At 46.0% G+C, this 21423-nt stretch overlaps 2 protein-coding genes across 5 annotated transcripts in view; one reads left to right on the forward strand and one right to left on the reverse strand.

The window, feature by feature from the left end:
- Positions 1–1087: 1087 nt before the first annotated feature.
- On the reverse strand, positions 1088–13951 carry fbxo3 (F-box protein 3). 4 transcript variants are annotated; one of them, XR_013507605.1, is made up of 13 exons: positions 13849–13951; positions 11924–12013; positions 11560–11723; positions 11357–11471; positions 9910–10114; positions 9658–9703; positions 5978–6062; positions 5756–5878; positions 5175–5290; positions 4933–5040; positions 3616–3698; positions 2201–3371; positions 1088–2159 (listed from the first exon to the last, which is right to left on the reverse strand). XR_013507605.1 is itself a non-coding variant. In XM_078291177.1 (12 exons), exons 1-12 carry the CDS (start codon positions 13938–13940, stop codon positions 3234–3236), a joined length of 1365 nt encoding a protein of 454 aa, XP_078147303.1. In that variant the 5' UTR covers positions 13941–13951; the 3' UTR covers positions 1088–3233. The 4 variants fall into 4 exon arrangements, 1 of the variants encoding a protein (XP_078147303.1); XR_013507606.1 differs by having other exon boundaries at positions 1088–1966; positions 2027–3371; XR_013507607.1 differs by having other exon boundaries at positions 1088–1945; positions 1986–3371.
- A 6679-nt stretch (positions 13952–20630) lies between these two features.
- The window catches only part of f2 (coagulation factor II (thrombin)), a 12309-nt gene continuing 11516 nt past the window's right edge, over positions 20631–21423 (forward strand). Inside the window, exon 1 of the mRNA XM_071908381.2 lies at positions 20631–20703. Coding sequence (XP_071764482.2) covers positions 20631–20703 — 73 coding nt within the window. The remainder of the gene's footprint in view (positions 20704–21423) is intronic.

Raw genomic sequence — 21423 nt, forward strand, 5'->3', positions numbered from 1 at the left:
CCGGGCCCACGCTGATGGATCTCACTGAATATCAGTTAGGGGTTTGTGCTCATCTCACGACTCGATGAGGTCACTCTGGTGTGCTGAGAGCCTGGATTGGTTGGTATTGATCATGATTAATCAGTAAAATCCTGGTGAGTCTCAGGACTTTGTGGACGACATGTAAAATGTTTGTGTTTGTTTGTTTGCACTTCCAGCCGCCGGGTCAGAGATTTTCAGTCTTTACTCGGGATGTTGGCTTTCAAACGTGTTTAACTCCGGCTTGAACTCACAACCTCAAAAAGGTCAAAGGGAGACAGCTGGGATTTGAACCAGCAACCTCTGATGAGACAAGCAGCTGTTCATCTCACTGAGCTCCAGGCAGATTATTATTATTACTGCTGATGATGAAGGTGAAGCTCTGAGTCTTTGAGTAAAATAAGACTGCTTGTACTATGCAAGTACAATGTACTATATAACATAGTACTTTATAATACCACATAGTACTATATAAAAGCACATAGTACTGTGTAATACTACATGAGTGAGACTAGTTAACTATCAGTTATATTGCTGTTATTGTTTATAAAGCTGCTGCTCTCTGAGCGGGTCGCCCCCTGCTGTCTGACCTGCAGCACTACAACAAACTAAACTGAACTCAATAAATAAAATAAAAACTGCAGCACTACAACAGAAATTAATAGAACAGAGCAGAACCCAACAGACAGACAGGCAGACAGACAGGCAGGCAGACAGACAAACAGACAGGCAGACAGAGAGACAGAGACAGACAGACAGACAGAGAGACAGACAGACAGGCAGACAGACAGATAGGCAGAGAGACAGACAGACAGACAGAGAGACAGACAGACAGGCAGACAGACAGGCAGACAGATAGGCAGAGAGACAGACAGACAGACAGAGAGACAGAGAGACAGACAGGCAGATAGGCAGAGAGACAGACAGACAGACAGAGACAGACAGACAGACAGAGAGACAGACAGGCAGACAGACAGGCAGGCAGACAGAGAGACAGACAGACAGACAGACAGAGAGACAGACAGGCAGACAGACACTGTGGTCATGTGACAGTAAACAGCCAGTCATCTTCAGTGATCATTTTTGTTTATTTAGCCCAAACATACAAAACAAACCAACCAATCACGTCAGCACTGAGAAGTAAAAAAACAGCAACACTTCCTGCATGAACACCAATCAGAACTGAGGATGGAAATCGGCGCTCGGGTCAGTTCACCTCGACATGGAAACAGGAAGTGACGTCATTTCCTCACGACAGAGCTTCGTTCTCAGTTCTTAACGGATTGCCGTGACAACGTCCCGTGAGAGAATCCACTTCGAACAAAAGGAAAACAAAATAATAGCTTCATTAGCGTATAGCTGATTTATTAAAGTAAAAGCTGACTCAGCTCTCTGGCTTCACACACGACTGTATTCACAACCAGTTCAGGAAAATAACGGAAAATACTGAGCGGAAACAAGACAAGCGAACACAACCTGAACTTAGACCCTACACCTTTCAACCAATCAGAGTGAGGTTCCTTCTCTCTTTCCAACCAATCGGTGAGGTTCCTTCTCTCTTTTCAATCACTTAAATTACTCCTTTCTTTTCGACCATTCAGAGTGGAATTTCTGCTCTTTTCAACCAATCAGAGTGAGGTTCCTTGTTTCAATCAGTTAAGTTTCTTATTTTCATCCAATCAGAATGAGGTTCCTTCTCTCTTTTCAACCTGTCAAATTACTTCTTTCTTTTTGACCAGAGGGGACTTTCTGCTCTTTTGACCAATCAGAGAGTTAGGTTCCTTCTTTCTCTTCTGGGTTCAATTCACACGGATACAAGAGTGAATCCTCTTAGTCTTTCTACATTCTCTCACTGGAACCATTTCTAATGAATTCAATTCAACTGAAATTAAAATATTCCTCATTTTGGGGGACTCCCTGGAACCCCCTGAAGAACCCCTGAAGAACCCTGGAACCCCCTGAAGAACCCCTGGAACCCCCTGAAGAACCCTGGGACCTCCTGGAGAACCCCTGGAACATCCTCAGGCACCCCTGGGACCTCCTCAAGAACCCTGGAGCCTCCTGAAGAACCCCTGGAACCTCCTCTAGGACCCCCGGAACCTCCTGAAGCACACCGGAACCTCCTACAGAACCCCTGGGACCTCCTGGAGAACCCCTGGAACCTCATCTAGGACCCTGAAACCCCCTGAAGAACCCCTGGAATCCCCTGAAAAACCCTGGAACCTCCTCTAGGACCCCTGGAGGTCCCCTGACCCCACTTTGAGAACCAATAGAACTCTATAATGTTAACTGCATGACAAAGTCACACGACAGAAATCCCCATTTTCATCAGGAGAGTTTTGGAACCCAGCTGACTCCTGATTGATGCTTCAGATATTTGGAATGCAGCAGAACTGACTTAGACCCCGCCCACAGGAAGTCAGTGTCATGATCAATACGACACGACACATGACATTTTCACATGACGTCATGGCAACCAGCAGCCGCAATTTTGTGTCTCTGCTGGTTAACATTTGGCTGAATTTATCGAGAGACAAAAAATGATCGGGACGTTGAGTTCCGCAAAGATCCCACTGATTCTGATTGGCTGACACCGGGACTGACATCATTAGCTATGCGAGGAAGTGGATCATCCTCAAACGTTCAGACGCTGAAAAGCTTCTGGCATGATGAGAACCGACAGACAGCTGTGATGTCACTGTCCAGTCCTTCCTGTCCGGTCAGCAGAGCTACATGGGTGGGTCGGGTTCCATCCAGCTGTTTTTACCTCATAAAGTACTGAAGAAGAAGAAGAACGGCTGCAACGTAACAGAAAGTTTCACATTTTAATTCACATTTTGTTTTTGTGACGTTTAAAAGTCACTGGAGCTTTTTCCCACTGAAGATCTGCAGCACAGCTGGATGGACCGCCCGCCCGCCCGGATACGGCTCTGTCAGTCACTCAGGTCAGGGTGACAGTGATGACGCAATCCGGTTTCCTTGACAACATTGTTCTCTGATTGTTGTCGTCACTTAAACCTGAAAAACTGACAATCAGTCTGGTTTCCGTGACAACAATCAGAGAACAATCCTGTTTCCTTGACAACAGTGTTAAAGCAATCCAGATTCCTTGACAACAGTGCAGGGGGGAGGGGGGGTGTGTGTGGGAGGCTCTGATTGGCCGAAGCGGCCGGCTGTCAATCACAGAAGCGGGACTTCCTGTCGGGGGTCAGAGGTCAGATGTGTCGCGGGCACCGCCCCCCCTCCACGGCGGCCATGTTGATTCCTCTCAGGTCGCCGTTGCCGAAGTCGTCGGTGTCGTCGCCGTCGGAGTCGTCATCATCAAACCGAGACGTGTCATTGGCTGTTCCCTGCTGTGGGAGGGGCCAAAGACAGAAACAACCACCAGGAATAAAACAACAGATAGTTAATGAATGGAACTAATCAGACAGACAGACAGACAGACAGACAGACAGGCAGGCAGGCAGGCAGGCAGGCAGGCAGGCAGGCAGGCAGGCAGACAGACAGGCAGGCAGGCAGGCAGGCAGGCAGGCAGGCAGGCAGGCAGGCAGGCAGGCAGGCAGGCAGGCAGGCAGACAGACAGACAGGCAGTCTTACCGATCGTACCACTGACTCTCTGAAGGGGGGGCAGACCATGTGGAAACGAGGAATGGCCACATGGAAAACCTCTTCCTTATTGGCTGGAAGAGAAACAAACATCAGGAAGATAAACAACAACAACAGCAGCAGCAGACAGACAAACATCAGGAACAACAGCAACAACAACAACAGACAGAAAGACAGACAGTAGAGTTCACTACTGTTCTCCATCCTAGAACCACATTCCACAGACTGGGAGCCTCTCTCTGGTTAGATAGATATAGACAGTATAGATGTAGACATTATAGATATGGACAGTATAGCTGTAGACAGTATAGATATGTACAGTATAGATGTAGACAGTATAGATGTAGACAGTATAGATATGTACAGTATAGCTGTAGACAGTATAGATGTAGACAGTATAGATATGTACAGTATAGATATGTACAGTATAGATGTAGACAGTATAGCTGTAGACAGTATAGATGTAGACAGTATAGATATGTACAGTATAGATGTAGACAGTATAGATGTAGACAGTATAGATATGTACAGTATAGCTGTAGACAGTATAGATGTAGACAGTATAGATATGTACAGTATAGATGTAGACAGTATAGATGTAGACAGTATAGATATGGACAGTATAGCTGTAGACAGTATAGATGTAGACAGTATAGATATGTACAGTATAGATATGTACAGTATAGATGTAGACAGTATAGCTGTAGACAGTATAGATGTAGACAGTATAGATATGTACAGTATAGATGTAGACAGTATAGATATGGACAGTATAGCTGTAGACAGTATAGATATGGACAGTATAGATGTAGACAGTATAGATATGGACAGTATAGCTGTAGACAGTATAGATATGTACAGTATAGATATGTACAGTATAGATGTAGACAGTATAGATGTAGACAGTATAGATATGGACAGTATAGCTGTAGACAGTATAGATGTAGACAGTATAGATATGGACAGTATAGATGTAGACAGTATAGATATGTACAGTATAGATATGTACAGTATAGATGTAGACAGTATAGCTGTAGACAGTATAGATGTAGACAGTATAGATATGTACAGTATAGATGTAGACAGTATAGCTGTAGACAGTATAGATGTGGACAGTATAGATATGTACAGTATAGATGTAGACAGTATAGCTGTAGACAGTATAGATGTAGACAGTATAGCTGTAGACAGTATAGATATGTACAGTATAGATGTAGACAGTATAGATATGTACAGTATAGATGTAGACAGTATAGATATGGACAGTATAGATGTAGACAGTATAGATGCAGATGATATAGATGTTACCCAGTCTGTGGAAGGTGTAGTGGCCCTCCATGTACTCGGAGGTGGTGGAGAAGGTGGTGCAGCTGGCGTACTCATGGACCTTCCCTGGAGTCATGACTGGAAACTCTCCTGCACACGCACACATGCACACACACACACACACACACACACACACACACACACACACACACACACACAGGTTCAGTGGCTTGTCTCGTCTCAGCCAATCAGAGAGCTTGCTGGTCATGTGACTGGCAGCGTACCGACCACGCCCGGCCCTCGTACTTCCTCCACGTTGCCGTTGGCGTTGGTGATTTTCCAGTAACGACTGTCCAGCTGACAGGCGGCTTCAGGCAGAGCGTCACTTGACATCTCTATTCTGAAAGATAGTAAATATTATTATTATTATTATTATTATTATTAATATAGAAACATATCAGGGTTGCTCGACATCTCTATTATGAAATATATATAAATATTAATATTAATATTATTATTAATAAGGACACATATCACCCTCACTGGACAATTCCATCCTATCCAGACAGAGAGACAGACAGACAGACAGACAGGCAGACAGAGAGACAGGCAGACAGACAGACAGGCAGGCAGACAGACAGAGAGACAGACAGACAGACAAGCAGACAGATAGACAAACAGGCAGACAGACAGACAGACAGACAGACAGACAGGCAGACAGACAGAGAGACAGACAGACAGACAGACAGACAGACAGGCAGACAGACAGAGAGACAGACAGACAGACAGACAGACAGGCAGACAGAGAGACAGTGAGTCAGGCAGACAGACAGAGAGACAGACAGACAGGCAGACAGACAGGTACCTGATGCGGTAGGTGAAGAAGAAGTGCGGCGGATGGACGGAGGAAAGCTCCGGCAAGAAGGAAGTGGAGACGGAGACGGTGATGTCACCAGTGGTCGCCACACACTGCTTATCATGAACATACCTGCACACACACACACACACACACACAGTTTGTAATGCTCATAGCAGCACAACACAATGTGTGTGTGTGTGCATATTTGTGTGTGTGTGTGTGTGTTACCTGAAGATCTGGTCTCTGATGATTGGATATTCTCCTGTGACAACGTTGTTGACGTAGGTGGTGAACCACTCCGAGAAACTAGAGCCTGGACACACACACACACACAAATAAATACTATTATAAGAATATAAATAAATATGACTCCCAGATTTATAGCGTCATTCAGTTGGAGGCAGTCCAGCTCTCAATATTAATCCTGAGTTTCCTGGCTTTATGGATACATAACATTGTGTGTCGTCTGCATAGCAATGCAAATCTTTCACCGTTCTCTGTTTCCCCAACGACCTGAAGGTACCTGGGCTCCGCACCGCGGCTATCACCGCCGGAAACGAGCCAAGAGGCGGAGTAAACGTGCAGGTGCCTGGGTTAAGCTGAGGAGTCTTGCCCGCTCTCGCTCTCCCTCGGCACCGGCCGACCTTTTCCAGCTCCGCGATGTCGGACCTGGACGGCTATGTCGCTCCATTCCTCGGCGTTCCCTGGAGACGAGGTACGCCTTTCTTCGATCGATTACCCCGGACACAGACCTGGACACCAGGATGCTGCCTTGCGGGCTCCCCGCTAGGCAGTGTCTGTCTGTCTCTCTGTCTGCCTGTCTGTCTGTCTGCCTGTCTGTCTGTCTGGCTATCTGTGAAGTGCGGTGGGGTAGTCTTCCAGAACCTCCGCCCTCTGCCGTGGGTGCCGTCGTCGGATTATGAATCTGCTGCTGCCCCAGTCAAAATGGCTTTGATCAACGCAAGATCTCTATCCAATAAGACTTTTATTCTTAATGACTTTTTCACCGCCCATGGATTGAATTTCTTGCTGGTGACGGAAACTTGGCTTAACGTTGGTGAGCTTGCTCCACTTGTTGAACTCTGTCCTGATGACTGTAACTTTTTTAGCACGCCGAGACCCTCCGGACGTGGCGGGGGTCTAGCCGTTGTGTTTAAAAATCATTTTAATTGCCGCCTATTAAACTCTGATCATTTCTCCAGCTTCGAGGTGCAATTAATTAAAGTAGGCCTGGTCAATCCCCTTTTAATTGCTCTTGTGTATCGTCCGCCAAGAATACATAAAGACTTTATTCCACAATTTGCGGACTTTCTTTCAAATACCATGCCTAACTTAGAGTCCTGATTCTTGGTGACTTTAATATTCATGTTTGCTGTCCCTCTAAGCCTCTTGTGAGTGAATTTATGCATCTGGTTGAATCTTTTAATCTTGCTCAGCTTACTACTGGCCCTACTCACAAGCTAGGCCATACACTCGACCTAGTCTTATCGTTTGGTTTTCCGATTTGCAATATGGAAATAATTGATGCTTGTCTGTCGGATCATAGTACTGTTGTATTTGATTCATTCCTGCCTTTCTCACCTACTAAATCTCAGCTCCCTGTACGTTGCTGTCGCTACATTAACTCTTTGACTGCCAATAAGATCTCCGAGGCCCTCATAGCTGCTCCCAATACCTGTACTACTGAGGCTTCTCCTCCCCATCTCAACACTGAGGAACTTATTTCCTTATTTAACACCACCTGCTTTTCTATTCTGGATTCTGTTGCCCCCCGTAAATTGAAAAAGCCTAAGCCTAAAGGTTTGCCTTGGCTTAATGACACCACCAGAGCCCTAAGGAGGGAGTGCAGAAAAGCAGAGCGGAAGTGGAAGTGTGATAAGGGACAATCTTCTCAAATATCAGGGAGCAGTTAAGGCTGCGAGAGCAAAATACTTTTCTGACCTCATCTCCAGCAACTCTCATAATCCCAAGGTCCCAAGGTTCAGTACCATTAACTCTGTCATCTGTCCCGCCCCCAGTACCAGCTTAGATGTGTCCCCAACTAAGTGCGAAGAATTTTTAAAATTTTTCATTAGCAAAGTTGAGGACATCAAAATGAACATTTCCCCCTCCACCCGTGACCTAGCCGTCTCACTGGTCTGTTCATCTGACTTGGACTGTTTCCAACCCATCACGCTACCCTCCCTTATAGAGATTGTTTCTTCCATGAAATCTGCAACCTGCCCCCTTGATATTGTCCCCACTGCTCTCCTGAAGGATGTCCTTGACATAGCTGGTCCCAGCATCCTCTCTATAATCAACTGCTCTCTGGCCACTGGTACCGTTCCAAACTGCTTCAAGCACACAGTGGTCCAGCCCCTCCTGAAAAAACCCAACTTAGACCCCACCTTGCCTAGTAACTTCAGACCAATCTCTAAACTTCCATTCCTGTCAAAGGTTCTTGAAAAGGTCATTCTCTGTCAATTGCTGCCCTACTTACACCAAAATAACATTTTGGAAAGATTTCAGTCAGGTTTTAGGGCTTACCATAGCACAGAGTCTGCCTTGTTGAAAGTGTCCAATGACCTGCTCCTCTCTATCGAATCCAGTGACTGTGCTGTCCTGATTCTTCTTGACCTCAGCGCAGCGTTCGATACAGTGGACATTTTAATTGACCGTCTCCAGTACGAGGTTGGTGTTGGTGGCACTGCCTTGACCTGGTTCACATTCTACCTCAGCAATAGAAGTTTCTCCGTCAACATAGGCAATTTTTCCTCTCCCCCAGCTAGTCTCTCCTGCGGGGTCCCACAGGGTTCCAGCCTAGGTCCCATTCTGTTCTCTATTTACATACTTCCCCTTGGTCAAATCATTCAAAAGTACAACATTTCCTTCCATTGCTATGCAGATGACACACGGCTCTATCTCCCCCTGAAACCAAACTCTCGGTGCAATCTAAACAGTCTGATGGACTACCTTGAGGATATCAAGTGTTGAATGGCTCAAAACTTCCTGCAGCTGAATGAAAGCAAGTCTGAAGTTGTCCTATTCAGCCCTCCTGACTCCATCAAATTGATTGCCAACAGCCTAGGCAACCTGTCCACTCTTGTTAAACCCTATGTCAAAAACCTTGGTGTGATATTTGACTCCGCCTTTAAGTTTGACAAGCAGGTCAATGCAGTAGTAAAAGCCAGTTTCTTCCAGCTTCGTACTATTGCCAAAATCAAGTTTTTTCTCTCATTCAAGGATCTTGAGAAGGTCATCCATGCCTTCGTATCCTCCCGCTTAGACTATTGCAATTCCCTGTATACTGGGATTAGTCAGTCGTCCCTGTCCCGCCTGCAACTGGTCCAACTGCCCCCTCTCTATCAGATCTGCCCCTTCTCTATCAGATCTGCCCCCTCTCTGTCAGATCTGCCCCCTCTCTATCAGATCTGCCCCCTCTCTATCAGATCTGCCCCCTCTCTATCAGATCTGCCCCCTCTCTGTCAGATCTGCCCCTTCTCTATCAGATCTGCCCCCTCTCTATCAGATCTGCCCCCTCTCTATCAGATCTGCCCCCTCCACTGATTCCTTCAAGTCCAGGCTCAAAACATACTTTTATTCTTTAGCGTGTGGATCCTCCTGATGTGGTTTGATATGTGCCTATGCCAATGATTTGTCGATTTATACCCATGTGCTGTGTGTATTGAAGCTTATGTGGGTGTTTTTGTTTTTAGTCTTTTTTATTGTGATTTTACTGCCTGCTCTAGTTTGTACAGCACTTTGGTCAACGTGAGTTGTTTTTAAATGTGCTTTATAAATAAATTTGACTTGACTTGACTAGTATTAATACACTGCACAGTATCTATATGTAGTATTAATACACTACACAGTATCTATGCCATAATATATGGTGTTAATATATAGTATTAGCAGATGGATGAACCCACCAGTGATGAACATGTCGATGGCTGAAGGATCCTGAGCCATCTGATCCTGAGAGAGAGACAGAGAGAGAGAGAGAGAGAGAGACACAGAGAGAGAGAGACAGGCAGAGAGAGAGAGAGAGAGAGAGAGGGAGAGAGAGAGAAAGAGAGAGAGGGAGACAGGCAGAGAGGATGAGTTACATTTACAACAACACAGCCCCACTCCCCCTCAGATCAGAGACAGACAGGCAGACAGGCAGGCAGACAGGTACGGACCGGACAGTGGTAGAAGATGTCAGACAGGTGTCGTCCCTCAGTCGGCTCCAGAGCCAGATACTGGCTGAGGCCGGTGTGGAAGCAGAAGGTGAGAGGGAGACAGTTCCTCATCCCCTTCCTCTGCTGGAAGCCTCCGGCCGCCGTCTCCACGTCCAGCAGGTCCTCCGACCGGTAGTGGTTAGACAGGGACATGCTGCCCATCAGCCTGCAGACAGACAGGCAGACAGACAGGTAGTGGTTAGACAGGGACATGCTGCCCATCAGCCTGCAGACAGACAGACAGACAGACAGGTAGTGGTTAGACAGGGACATGCTGCCCATCAGCCTGCAGACAGACAGACAGACAGACAGGTAGTGGTTAGACAGGGACATGCTGCCCATCAGCCTGCAGACAGACAGGCAGACAGACAGGTAGTGGTTAGACAGGGACATGCTGCCCATCAGCCTGCAGACAGACAGGCAGACAGACAGGTAGTGGTTAGACAGGGACATGCTGCCCATCAGCCTGCAGACAGACAGGCAGACAGACAGGTAGTGGTTAGACAGGGACATGCTGCCCATCAGCCTGCAGACAGACAGGCAGACAGACAGGTAGTGGTTAGACAGGGACATGCTGCCCATCAGCCTGCAGACAGACAGGCAGACAGACAGGTAGTGGTTAGACAGGGACATGCTGCCCATCAGCCTGCAGACAGACAGGCAGACAGACAGGTAGTGGTTAGACAGGGACATGCTGCCCATCAGCCTGCAGACAGACAGGCAGACAGACAGGTAGTGGTTAGACAGGGACATGCTGCCCATCAGCCTGCAGACAGACAGGCAGACAGACAGACAGACAGACAGACAGACAGACAGACAGACAGACAGACAGACAGACAGACAGACATGCAGACAGACAGACAGACAGACAGACAGACAGACATGCAGACAGACAGACAGACAGACATGCAGACAGACAGACAGACATGCAGACAGACAGACAGACAGACAGACAGACAGACAGACATGCAGACAGACAGACAGACAGACAGACATGCAGACAGACAGACAGACAGACAGACATGCAGACAGACAGGCAGACAGACAGACAGACAGACAGACAGACAGACAGACAGTCAGACAGACATGCAGACAGACAGACAGACATGCAGACAGACAGACAGACAGACAGACATGCAGACAGACAGACATGCAGACAGACAGACAGACAGACAGACAGACAGACAGACATGCAGACAGACAGGCAGACAGACAGACAGACAGACAGACAGACAGTCAGACAGACATGCAGACAGACAGACAGACATGCAGACAGACAGACAGACAGACAGACAGACAGACAGACATGCAGACAGACAGACAGACATGCAGACAGACAGACAGACATGCAGACAGACAGACAGACAGACAGACATGCAGACAGACAGACAGACAGACAGGTACTGACCCTGGTACCACCAGTTTCTGTCCGTTGTGAATGCGGTAGGAACAGCGATAGTCGTCTGGAAGCTTGCAGCCAATCTGAGCCTCGATAGCATCAAGCTCCGCCTCCTTGGCTCCGTCTGAAACCAGGAAGTGAACAGGAGGTGAACGGGCACGGCCGCGTTAGCCAATGAGACACAGTTAGAGGCCGTGTGTGTGTTGCGTCACCTTTCAGTGATGCGATCATGCGGGGACAGCGCTGCAGCAGGAAGTCCTTCAGCTGCTCCCAGGCTCTCTTCAGGACGGAGTAGTGCTGCTGGTACCGACCCAGGTCAGAGTAGTACAGTCTGAACAGACTGAGCCACGACACGCCGCGCTGCTGCCGGTCCGCGCTGCACACACACACACACACACACACACAGAACAAGGTCATTCATGTCTACCTTGAAGTTCTGTAGCAGGAGAACGTCTCACAGTTAAGACATAAGGTAGAGCCATTTATATCTATGGGTTAAGGCAGAGTAGAGCCATATATATCTACGGGTTAAGGCAGAGTAGAGACATATATATCTATGGGCTGGTCAGTACTCACTCAGTCAGCAGCCAGTGTTTGGAGCAGAGGTTCTTCCACAGCGGGTTGTGACCTGACAACTCATTCAACCTCCTGTTGACATAACTACAGCTGGAGAGACAGACAGGCAGAGAGACAGACAGGCAGAGAGGGGAGACAGGCAGAGAGACACAGAGACAGACAGGCAGAGAAACAGGTTAGACAGCTCCCCTATCAGACAGACTGCTCACTAATATATGGATCTGAACCAGATTAAGGCAAACTGTCATTAACTCTATAAACAGACTCGCTGAATAGAATAGAATAGAATAGAATAGAATAGAATAGAATAGAATAGAATCGAATCGAATAACAGAGTTCATGTTTCTCCCTCTCTGTTAAAACCAGAGCCATATACTAGTATAGGTTAAAGGCTTAATAGCCTTTAACTGTATTTATGAAGCACTTTCCCAGTCTTAGAGTCCTTATGTTCCACTGAATACACACCCACACACACACCCACACACACACACCCATACACACACACCCACACACACACAGTGAGGATTGATACTGACAGAGATGCAATGCAAACCTGTTTAACAACAGAAATATGATGAAATGTTTTGTAGTTTCTTCTGTTGCTGATCTGCAGCTCTGGTTTTATGTATCAACCTGAGCATTCATTAGTTGATATGGTGTAATTTAATATAATAAACTAAAACCTTTACTGGAAACCTTGACTGGATCTGGAAGTACAGCACAAGCTTCAGACTGAGCAGCAGATGATCGATGGTTTTGATGTTAATGACATTAGTTAACTGTCAGGTTAATGACTGTCTAACACTGCAGGCATCACTCTGCTGTCGGACTGGATACTGCTAAACACTGCAGTACACTGAATATACTGCAGTACTACTTGACAGTGACAGTACTCTGACAGAAACACTGACACACACACTGCCTGTAATGATAACAGTACTTTTTTATGAATATCAATGTTGTTGTCATTGTTAGTACTAGTACTAGTAGTAGTTGTAGAAATAGTAGTACTAGTAACTTTAGTAGTGATAGTAATAGAAATAGTAGTTGTAGCAGTAGTAACTGTAGCAGTAGGAGATGTTAGTATAACATCTGTTACTACTAGATGTTAGTACTCAGTAATAGTAATAGTAGTAGTAGTAACAGATGTTAGTACTCGGTAGTAGTAGTATCTGTAGTACTAGTAGTAGATTAGATTAGTTGTGAGTTATCTTACAACAGTCGCACATTCAGACTCAGCTACGTAAACAAAACCAACGCAGTTAGCAGCTGCTAAATTAGCAAGATCTTTATCATTATTGTTAGCGATGTTTTTCTCAGTCGCCATGTTAGCCCGCTGCTACCTGACAGCTAGCCGGTTAGCCTGGTTTTCTGTCCACAGTTTCCCAACAGAAACCTGCACTGAACCTCAAGCTAACCTAACTAGCTTCTGAGGCTACAGATGTCATATCACTGACTGCCTGCTGGCTACTGTTGGCTTCCTTACTTCTGCAAATACATGCGTGCTAAAAAAGTGTTTCCTTCGCTAAATAAAGTTGGTGAACAACTTGTTTGAGAGTTTCCTCCCCAGTCTGCTGTCAGACGGACTGGACTGACCGGCTCACTAATGTTAGCTTCTACTGATCAGATGCAATGTTGCTCTCTGTCTCTAATGTTAGCTTCTGTCGCTTCACTGCGGCGGAAACGTGTTTACTTCACTCGTTCTGCAGAAAACGTTTTTATTTTTATATTCCGCCTTCTGCTCAGTGTTTCTGGCTGCAGCAGCTAGCTAGTTTCTCTGCTAGAACGTATTGTTGTTAGCCGCCGGTTAGGTAAGGTTAGCTTGCTCGCTTATGCAACTTGTTTACTCTGCTCTCCTTCTGTGAAGCTGAACTGTTCCTGCCGGTTCCCTCCTGCAGACTGACACACAGCAGACTGAAACTCACTGCAGCAAGTCTCTGAAGTCCAGGAAGGAGAAGATGAGCAGCAGCGGGTCTGAAGGAAGATTATCCAGCCGTAACTCCATGGACGCTGCCATTGTTGGCAACACTCTGGGTGCGTTCGTTTTCCTGACCCGCGGGGCCGGAGGGGTTTGACTGGGGCTGAGCCGGGGCGGGTCATGCAACAGACTGATGAAAGTCTGTTGTAATGAAATATTCTGGAGTTCAGCTGCTGCAAACAAAGAAGACGTAAAGATCTGACAAGGGCAAGATAAACAGATGTTAATAATTAGATTAGATTAGATTAGATTAGATTAGATTAGATTATTTTAGATTAGACTAACGATGAAACTTTAAAGGGGAAATTGGGTCAATAGGATAAAGCCATGACCAGGAAATCAATAGGACCAGAGCAGATCGAGGGTCACAACATGACTGTCTATGGATTTATATGTATGCAGGGTGAGATAAGATAAGATAAAATAAGATAAGATAAGATAAGATATGCAAGTTGTCTAAACCAATTCACATTAAATATATCAGATCTACAGATGTTATAATAATAATAATGTTGACAACCAATAGAACAGCAATTTTCTTCAGTTTTGTGTCCAAAAGCTCTCATCCATCACACCGCACCTTCAGTAAAACTCTAAAAATCGAGCGCACCCAGTTGAAAACCTGCTCCGCCCCTGCTGGAGGTACCGGGATAAAGAACAAACGTCTCTAACCACGCCCCCTTGTGTCTGTCTGTTTGTCAACAAGCAACCCAAGAGACACGCACGCACACACACACACACACACACACACACACACACACACACACACACACATACACACACACACACACACACACACACACACACACTAACCTATGCAGGTAACCAGAACATTTTCTCAGAGAGTCACACCAGTCTTTTACTTCAGTCATGGTACTAATATTGTGACAGTGTAGTACTGTAGTAAAATACTCTGGTAGAAGAGTAAAAGTATTAACAGTGTCACTGTAACAGCAAAGATCCTCCAACTTCTACCAGCTGCTGGTAGTACTGCAAAACAGCCAGTAGAGGGAGACAAACTCTTATTAGTATTCAAACAGGAACCTCAGAGGAAAGCAGTACTACTACTACTACTGAAACTACTACTACTACTACTACTACTACTACTACTGCTACTGCTACTACTGCTACTACTGAAACTACTACTGCTACTACTACTGCTACTGCTACTACTACTGCTACTGAAACTATTACTACTGCTACTGCTACTACTACTACTACTACTGCTACTACTACTACTGCTACTACTACTACTACTGCTACTACTACTGCTACTGAAACTACTACTTCTACTGCTACTACTACTATTAGTACTGCTACTACTACTACTACTACTGCTACTACTACTACTGAAACTACTACTACTACTACTGCTACTGGTGTTACTACTACAGTTACTCAGTTACTGCTTATTATTATTATTATTATTATTGTTATTAATTATTAGACCAGCTTAAGGGCAAGTGTGTTGTGTTTCAAATACTCTGCTCTGATGAAGCAGGCGAGCTGTATCTGTGTGTGTGTGTGTGTGTGTGTGTGTGTGTACATATATTGATTGTGTGGGCAGGTTGTACCTTGGCTCTGTTTGTCTAATTTCAACACTCAAAGCCAGCTGAGAAAACTGAAACATTTGTACAGACACACAGATTAACCATGAGTAGTACTAGTAGTATTAGTAGTAGCATTAGTAGTAGTAGTAGTACTAGTAGCAGTATATGGGAGGTTCCTTTATATCAGCAATCTAAAAAGCATATTGCTTTGATTTTGAAATATGTTGTAGGAAGCATCAACACATCTCAAAAATCCATTCAGTATTATTTACATGAACAATAAAATTATACTGAACTACATTACCCAGCATGCTTTTAGGTAGTTTGAATGTTCCTTCTCTTGCAAAGGGAACAAGCTCCAGTAGCTGCAGCTTCACAGCCACAGTGACAAAATGTCCTCAGTCTGAGGCTCAACTCAGACTTTAGTGAATCCAGACTGCATCTGAACAGGTGAAAACCTGCTGAGAGAGTCTGCTGCTGCTGGAGGATCAGCTGCTTCAACAGCTGCTTCAGTCTGTTGCAGTTCTGCATCGTACAAAGTCTTTTCCGGAAGTTTCTATGTCCTAAAATAACAGAAACGTACAAATCGTCTAACAGCTCACGCTGCGTAGAGCGAGAGGTGAATCTCAACTCAACTCTCATCTCAATTTGTTGCTTTACGAAGTTGCTGAAGACAGAATACTTTACAGTGGAAAATTGTGTTAGCCACTTAGCCGCTAGTCAACCACAGGAGGTTCCAGCCTACACTTCCGCTTTGTCTCCCTATACTTTATGGTGAACTGCCAGAAAAGAACAACTAATGAGAACAAGGCTGACACTGTGAGACAGCCAATATGAAAATGAGTTTGGCTACTGAGGTTTTCAGCTCTGGTACAACCTGGCCAGACTCTGTGCATGTATGGCTCTGGTACGGCCTGGCCAGACTCTGTGCATGTATGGCTCTGGTACGGCCTGGCCAGACTCTGTGCATGTATGGCTCTGGTGCAGGACTTTCACCAAGCCGTGTTCCTCAGTATCTGGAGGTAAATATTTGGTCTGATTTGTGCTGAGCCAGACAGAGGCTGAATCAATAAAAACTCTGACGCACCGAATTTAATCTGCAGCAGTATTTAATATTCTGTAGTCTTTTATTTTATTATTCGTTTTATTTTCAAGTTCAATTTAATTTAGTTAATATAGCCCTTGATCACAGTGTGACAGAGACAGTGTGACAGTGACAGTGTGACAGAGACATTGTGACAGTGTGACAGCAACAGTGTGACAGTGTGACAGAGACAGTGTGACAGCAACAGTGTGACAGACAGTGTGACAGAGACAGTGTGACAGACAGTGTGACAGACAGTGTGACAGACAGTGTGACAGTGTGACAGAGACAGTGTGACAGTGTGACAGTGTGACAGAGACAGTGTGACAGTGAGACAGTGTGACAGAGACAGTGTGACAGACAGTGTGACAAAGACAGTGTGACAGTGTGACAGAGACAGTGTGACAGTGTGACAGTGTGACAGAGACAGTGTGACAGAGACTGTAACAGTGTGACAGAGACAGTGTGACAGTGTGACAGAGACAGTGTGACAGTGTGACAGTGTGACAGAGACAGTGTGACAGAGACTGTAACAGTGTGACAGAGACAGTGTGACAGTGTGACAGAGACAGTGTGACAGAGACAGTGTGACAGTGAGACAGTGTGACAGACACAGTGTGACAGAGACAGTGTGACAGTGTGACAGAGACAGTGTGACAGTGAGACAGTGTGACAGTGTGACAGTGAGACAGTGTGACAGTGTGACAGAGACAGTGTAACAGTGTGACAGTGAGACAGTGTGACAGAAACTGTAACAGCTAGACAGAGACAGTGACAGTGTGACAGTGTGACAGTGTGACAGTGTGACAAAGAGAGTGTAACAGTGTGACAGTGAGACAGAGACAGTGTGACAGTGTGACAGAGACAGTGTGACAGTGTGACAGTGTGACAGAGACAGTGTGACAGTGAGACAGTGTGACAGAGATAGTGTGACAGAGACAGTGTGACAGACAGTGTGACAGAGACAGTGTGACAGTGTGACAGAGACAGTGTGACAGTGTGACAGTGTGACAGTGTGACAGAGACAGTGTGACAGAGACTGTAACAGTGTGACAGAGACAGTGTGACAGTGTGACAGAGACAGTGTGACAGTGTGACAGTGTGACAGAGACAGTGTGACAGAGACTGTAACAGTGTGACAGAGACAGTGTGACAGAGACAGTGTGACAGTGAGACAGTGTGACAGACACAGTGTGACAGAGACAGTGTGACAGTGTGACAGAGACAGTGTGACAGTGAGACAGTGTGACAGTGTGACAGTGAGACAGTGTGACAGAGACAGTGTGACAGTGTGACAGAGACAGTGTAACAGTGTGACAGTGAGACAGTGTGACAGAAACTGTAACAGCTAGACAGAGACAGTGACAGTGTGACAGTGTGACAGTGTGACAGTGTGACAAAGAGAGTGTAACAGTGTGACAGTGAGACAGAGACAGTGTGACAGTGTGACAGAGACAGTGTGACAGTGTGACAGAGACAGTGTGACAGTGAGACAGTGTGACAGAGATAGTGTGACAGTGTGACAGAGACAGTGTGACAGTGTGACAGGGACAGTGTGACAGTGTGACAGAGACAGTGTGACAGTGTGACAGTGTGACAGAGACAGTGTGACAGTGTGACGGAGACAGTGAGACAGTGTGACAGAGACAGTGTGACAGTGTGACAGAGACAGTGAGACAGTGTGACAGAGACAGTGTGACAGTGTGACAGTGTGACAGTGAAACAGAGACAGTGTGACAGTGTGACAGTGAGACAGTGTGATAGAGACAGTGTGACAGTGTGATAGAGACAGTGTGACAGTGAGACAGTGTGACAGAGACAGTGTGACAGTGTGACAGTGTGACAGAGACAGTGTGACAGTGTGACAGAGACAGTGTGACAGAGACAGTGTGACAGTGTGACAGAGACAGTGTGACAGTGTGACAGAGACACTGTGACAGCGTGACAGTGAGACAGTGTGACAGAGACAGTGTGACAGTGTGACAGTGAGACAGTGTGACAGAGACAGTGTGACAGCGTGACAGTGTGACAGTGTGACAGTGTGACAGTGAGACAGTGTGACAGAGACAGTGTGACAGAGACAGTGCAACAGTGTGACAGTGTGACAGAGACAGTGTGACAGAGACAGTGTGACAGTGTGACAGTGTGACAGAGACAGTGTGACAGTGTGACAGTGTGACAGAGACAGTGTGACAGAGACAGTGTGACAGTGTGACAGAGACAGTGTGACAGTGTGACAGAGACAGTGTGACAGTGTGACAGTGTGACAGAGACAGTGTGACAGTGTGACAGAGACAGTGTGACAGTGTGACAGTGTGACAGTGTGACAGAGACAGTGTGACAGTGTGACAGAGACAGTGAGACAGTGTGACAGTGAGACAGTGTGACAGAGACAGTGTGACAGTGAGACAGTGAGACAGTGTGACAGAGAGACAGTGTGACAGAGACAGTGTGACAGTGTGACAGAGAGACAGTGTGACAGAGACAGTGTGACAGTGTGACAGAGACAGTGTGACAGAGACAGTGTGACAGTGTGACAGAGACAGTGTGACAGTGTGACAGAGAGACAGTGTGACAGTGTGACAGAGACAGTGTGACAGTGAGACAGTGTGACAGAGACAGTGTGACAGAGACAGTGCGACAGTGTGACAGTGTGACAGAGACAGTGTGACAGTGTGACAGAGACAGTGTGACAGTGTGACAGTGTGACAGAGACAGTGTGACAGAGACAGTGTGACAGTGTGACAGAGACAGTGTGACAGAGACAGTGTGACAGTGTGACAGAGACAGTGTGACAGTGTGACAGAGACAGTGTGACAGTGTGACAGTGTGACAGAGACAGTGTGACAGTGTGACAGAGACAGTGTGACAGTGTGACAGTGTGACAGTGTGACAGAGACAGTGTGACAGTGTGACAGAGACAGTGAGACAGTGTGACAGTGAGACAGTGTGACAGTGAGACAGAGACAGTGTGACAGTGAGACAGTGTGACAGTGTGACAGAGACAGTGAGACAGTGTGACAGTGTGACAGTGTGACAGTGTGACAGAGACAGTGTGACAGTGTGACAGAGACAGTGAGACAGTGTGACAGTGAGACAGTGTGACAGTGTGACAGAGACAGTGTGACAGAGACAGTGTGACAGAGAGACAGTGTGACAGAGACAGTGTGACAGTGTGACAGAGACAGTGTGACAGAGACAGTGTGACAGTGTGACAGAGAGACAGTGTGACAGAGACAGTGTGACAGTGTGACAGAGAGACAGTGTGACAGAGGACAGTGTGACAGTGTGACAGAGACAGTGTGACAGAGACAGTGTGACAGTGTGACAGAGAGACAGTGTGACAGAGACAGTGTGACAGTGTGACAGAGAGACAATGTGACAGTGTGACAGAGAGACAATGTGACAGTGTGACAGAGACAGTGTGACAGTGAGACAGTGTGACAGAGACAGTGGGAACAGTGTGACAGAGAGACAGTGTGACAGAGACATTATGGCAGTGTGACAGAGACAGTGAGACAGTGTGACAGAGACAGTGGGAACAGTGTGACAGAGAGACAGTGTGACAGAGACAGTGTCACAGAGACAGTGTGACCCCACTCCATCCCACCCAATAGGTGCCAGGACAAAAAAATAACATGGACAATGACAATGAGATAAAAAAGTAAATGTCTGTAACAATATACTGTACATATGTAGTCCACACAGTATGTTGTATGTACTGCATACATTATCTGTACTCTTTACAGTATATGTAACGTTACTCCACCAGTGCAATCCAGTCAGGAGTCTGTCTGTCTCTGTGTTGTCCTGGCTGGAGCTCGCTGGGTCAAGGTAAACATATTGGGGATTCACTTTAAACATGTCAGACGAATCAGCCTGACTCACTCATACTTTGACCTGTTGGTCAATATTACCCTGGACAAAGAGAGAGAGAGAGAGAGAGAGAGAGAGAGAGAGAGAGAGAGAGAGAGAGAGAGAGAGAGAGCAACAGAGTGACAGAGCTGGTAGGGGACAGATAGAGGACAGAGAGACAGACAGCACAGGGAGTCTGCTGGTTCTGAGGTTTTGAGGTTCTGGTTGGAGGTTTGGATCATGGTGGAACCAACATCTAAAACAGCTGCTCTTCTACTGCTGTTCCTACTGCAGACCTGCCTGGCTAACCATAGTAAGGAACATTATCATTTTTATTATTAATAGTACTAAAAGCAGTAATAGAAGTAGCAGTAGTAGTAATAGTAATGATAATTTATTTATATAGCAATTTTCTAAACAATTGTTACAATGTGCTATCCAAAAATAAGATAAATAACTACAAAAGCAGAGTACAAAGAACAGGAAACCAGAGTAGATAAAAAGGAAACCAGAAGAACATTATAAAAAGGCTTTTATGTACAAGTGTACTTCGAGAAGTGCTTTAAAAGATGAAACTGATCTGGCTAGCCGGAGTTCCTCCAGCAGGACGATCCAAAGCTTTGAGCTCTAACAGCAAAGGCTCGGTCACCTTTAGTTACAAGCCGAGTCCTGGAACAACCAGCAGGCTTCCGGTTCATAAGGGGTTAAAAGGTCTGATATGTAGCTGGGGGCCAGACCTCGCTCTGCCTTAGAAGTTATCAGTAAAATCTTAAAATCAATTGTAAAACTAATGGGCAGCCAGTGAAGAGCTGCTACAATTCATGGAATGGATCACAGAATGTTTGTACTGTGTGACCTGTGACCTGTGACCCGGTACAGGTACATATAAGGGAGTAAGTCTATTTCCTCTGCATCACCTTGATGAAGGCCATGCAGCCGAAAACGTTTGGTGGAGTCAGTAAACCACAAAACTAAAAGAAATGATTAGAGGGTGCAACTTTAATTTTGTATGTACGAGTGTCATCTGCATAGC

Source organism: Centroberyx gerrardi, chromosome 21, assembly GCF_048128805.1.
Source record: "Centroberyx gerrardi isolate f3 chromosome 21, fCenGer3.hap1.cur.20231027, whole genome shotgun sequence".
NCBI classification, from domain to species: Eukaryota; Metazoa; Chordata; class Actinopteri; order Beryciformes; family Berycidae; genus Centroberyx; species Centroberyx gerrardi.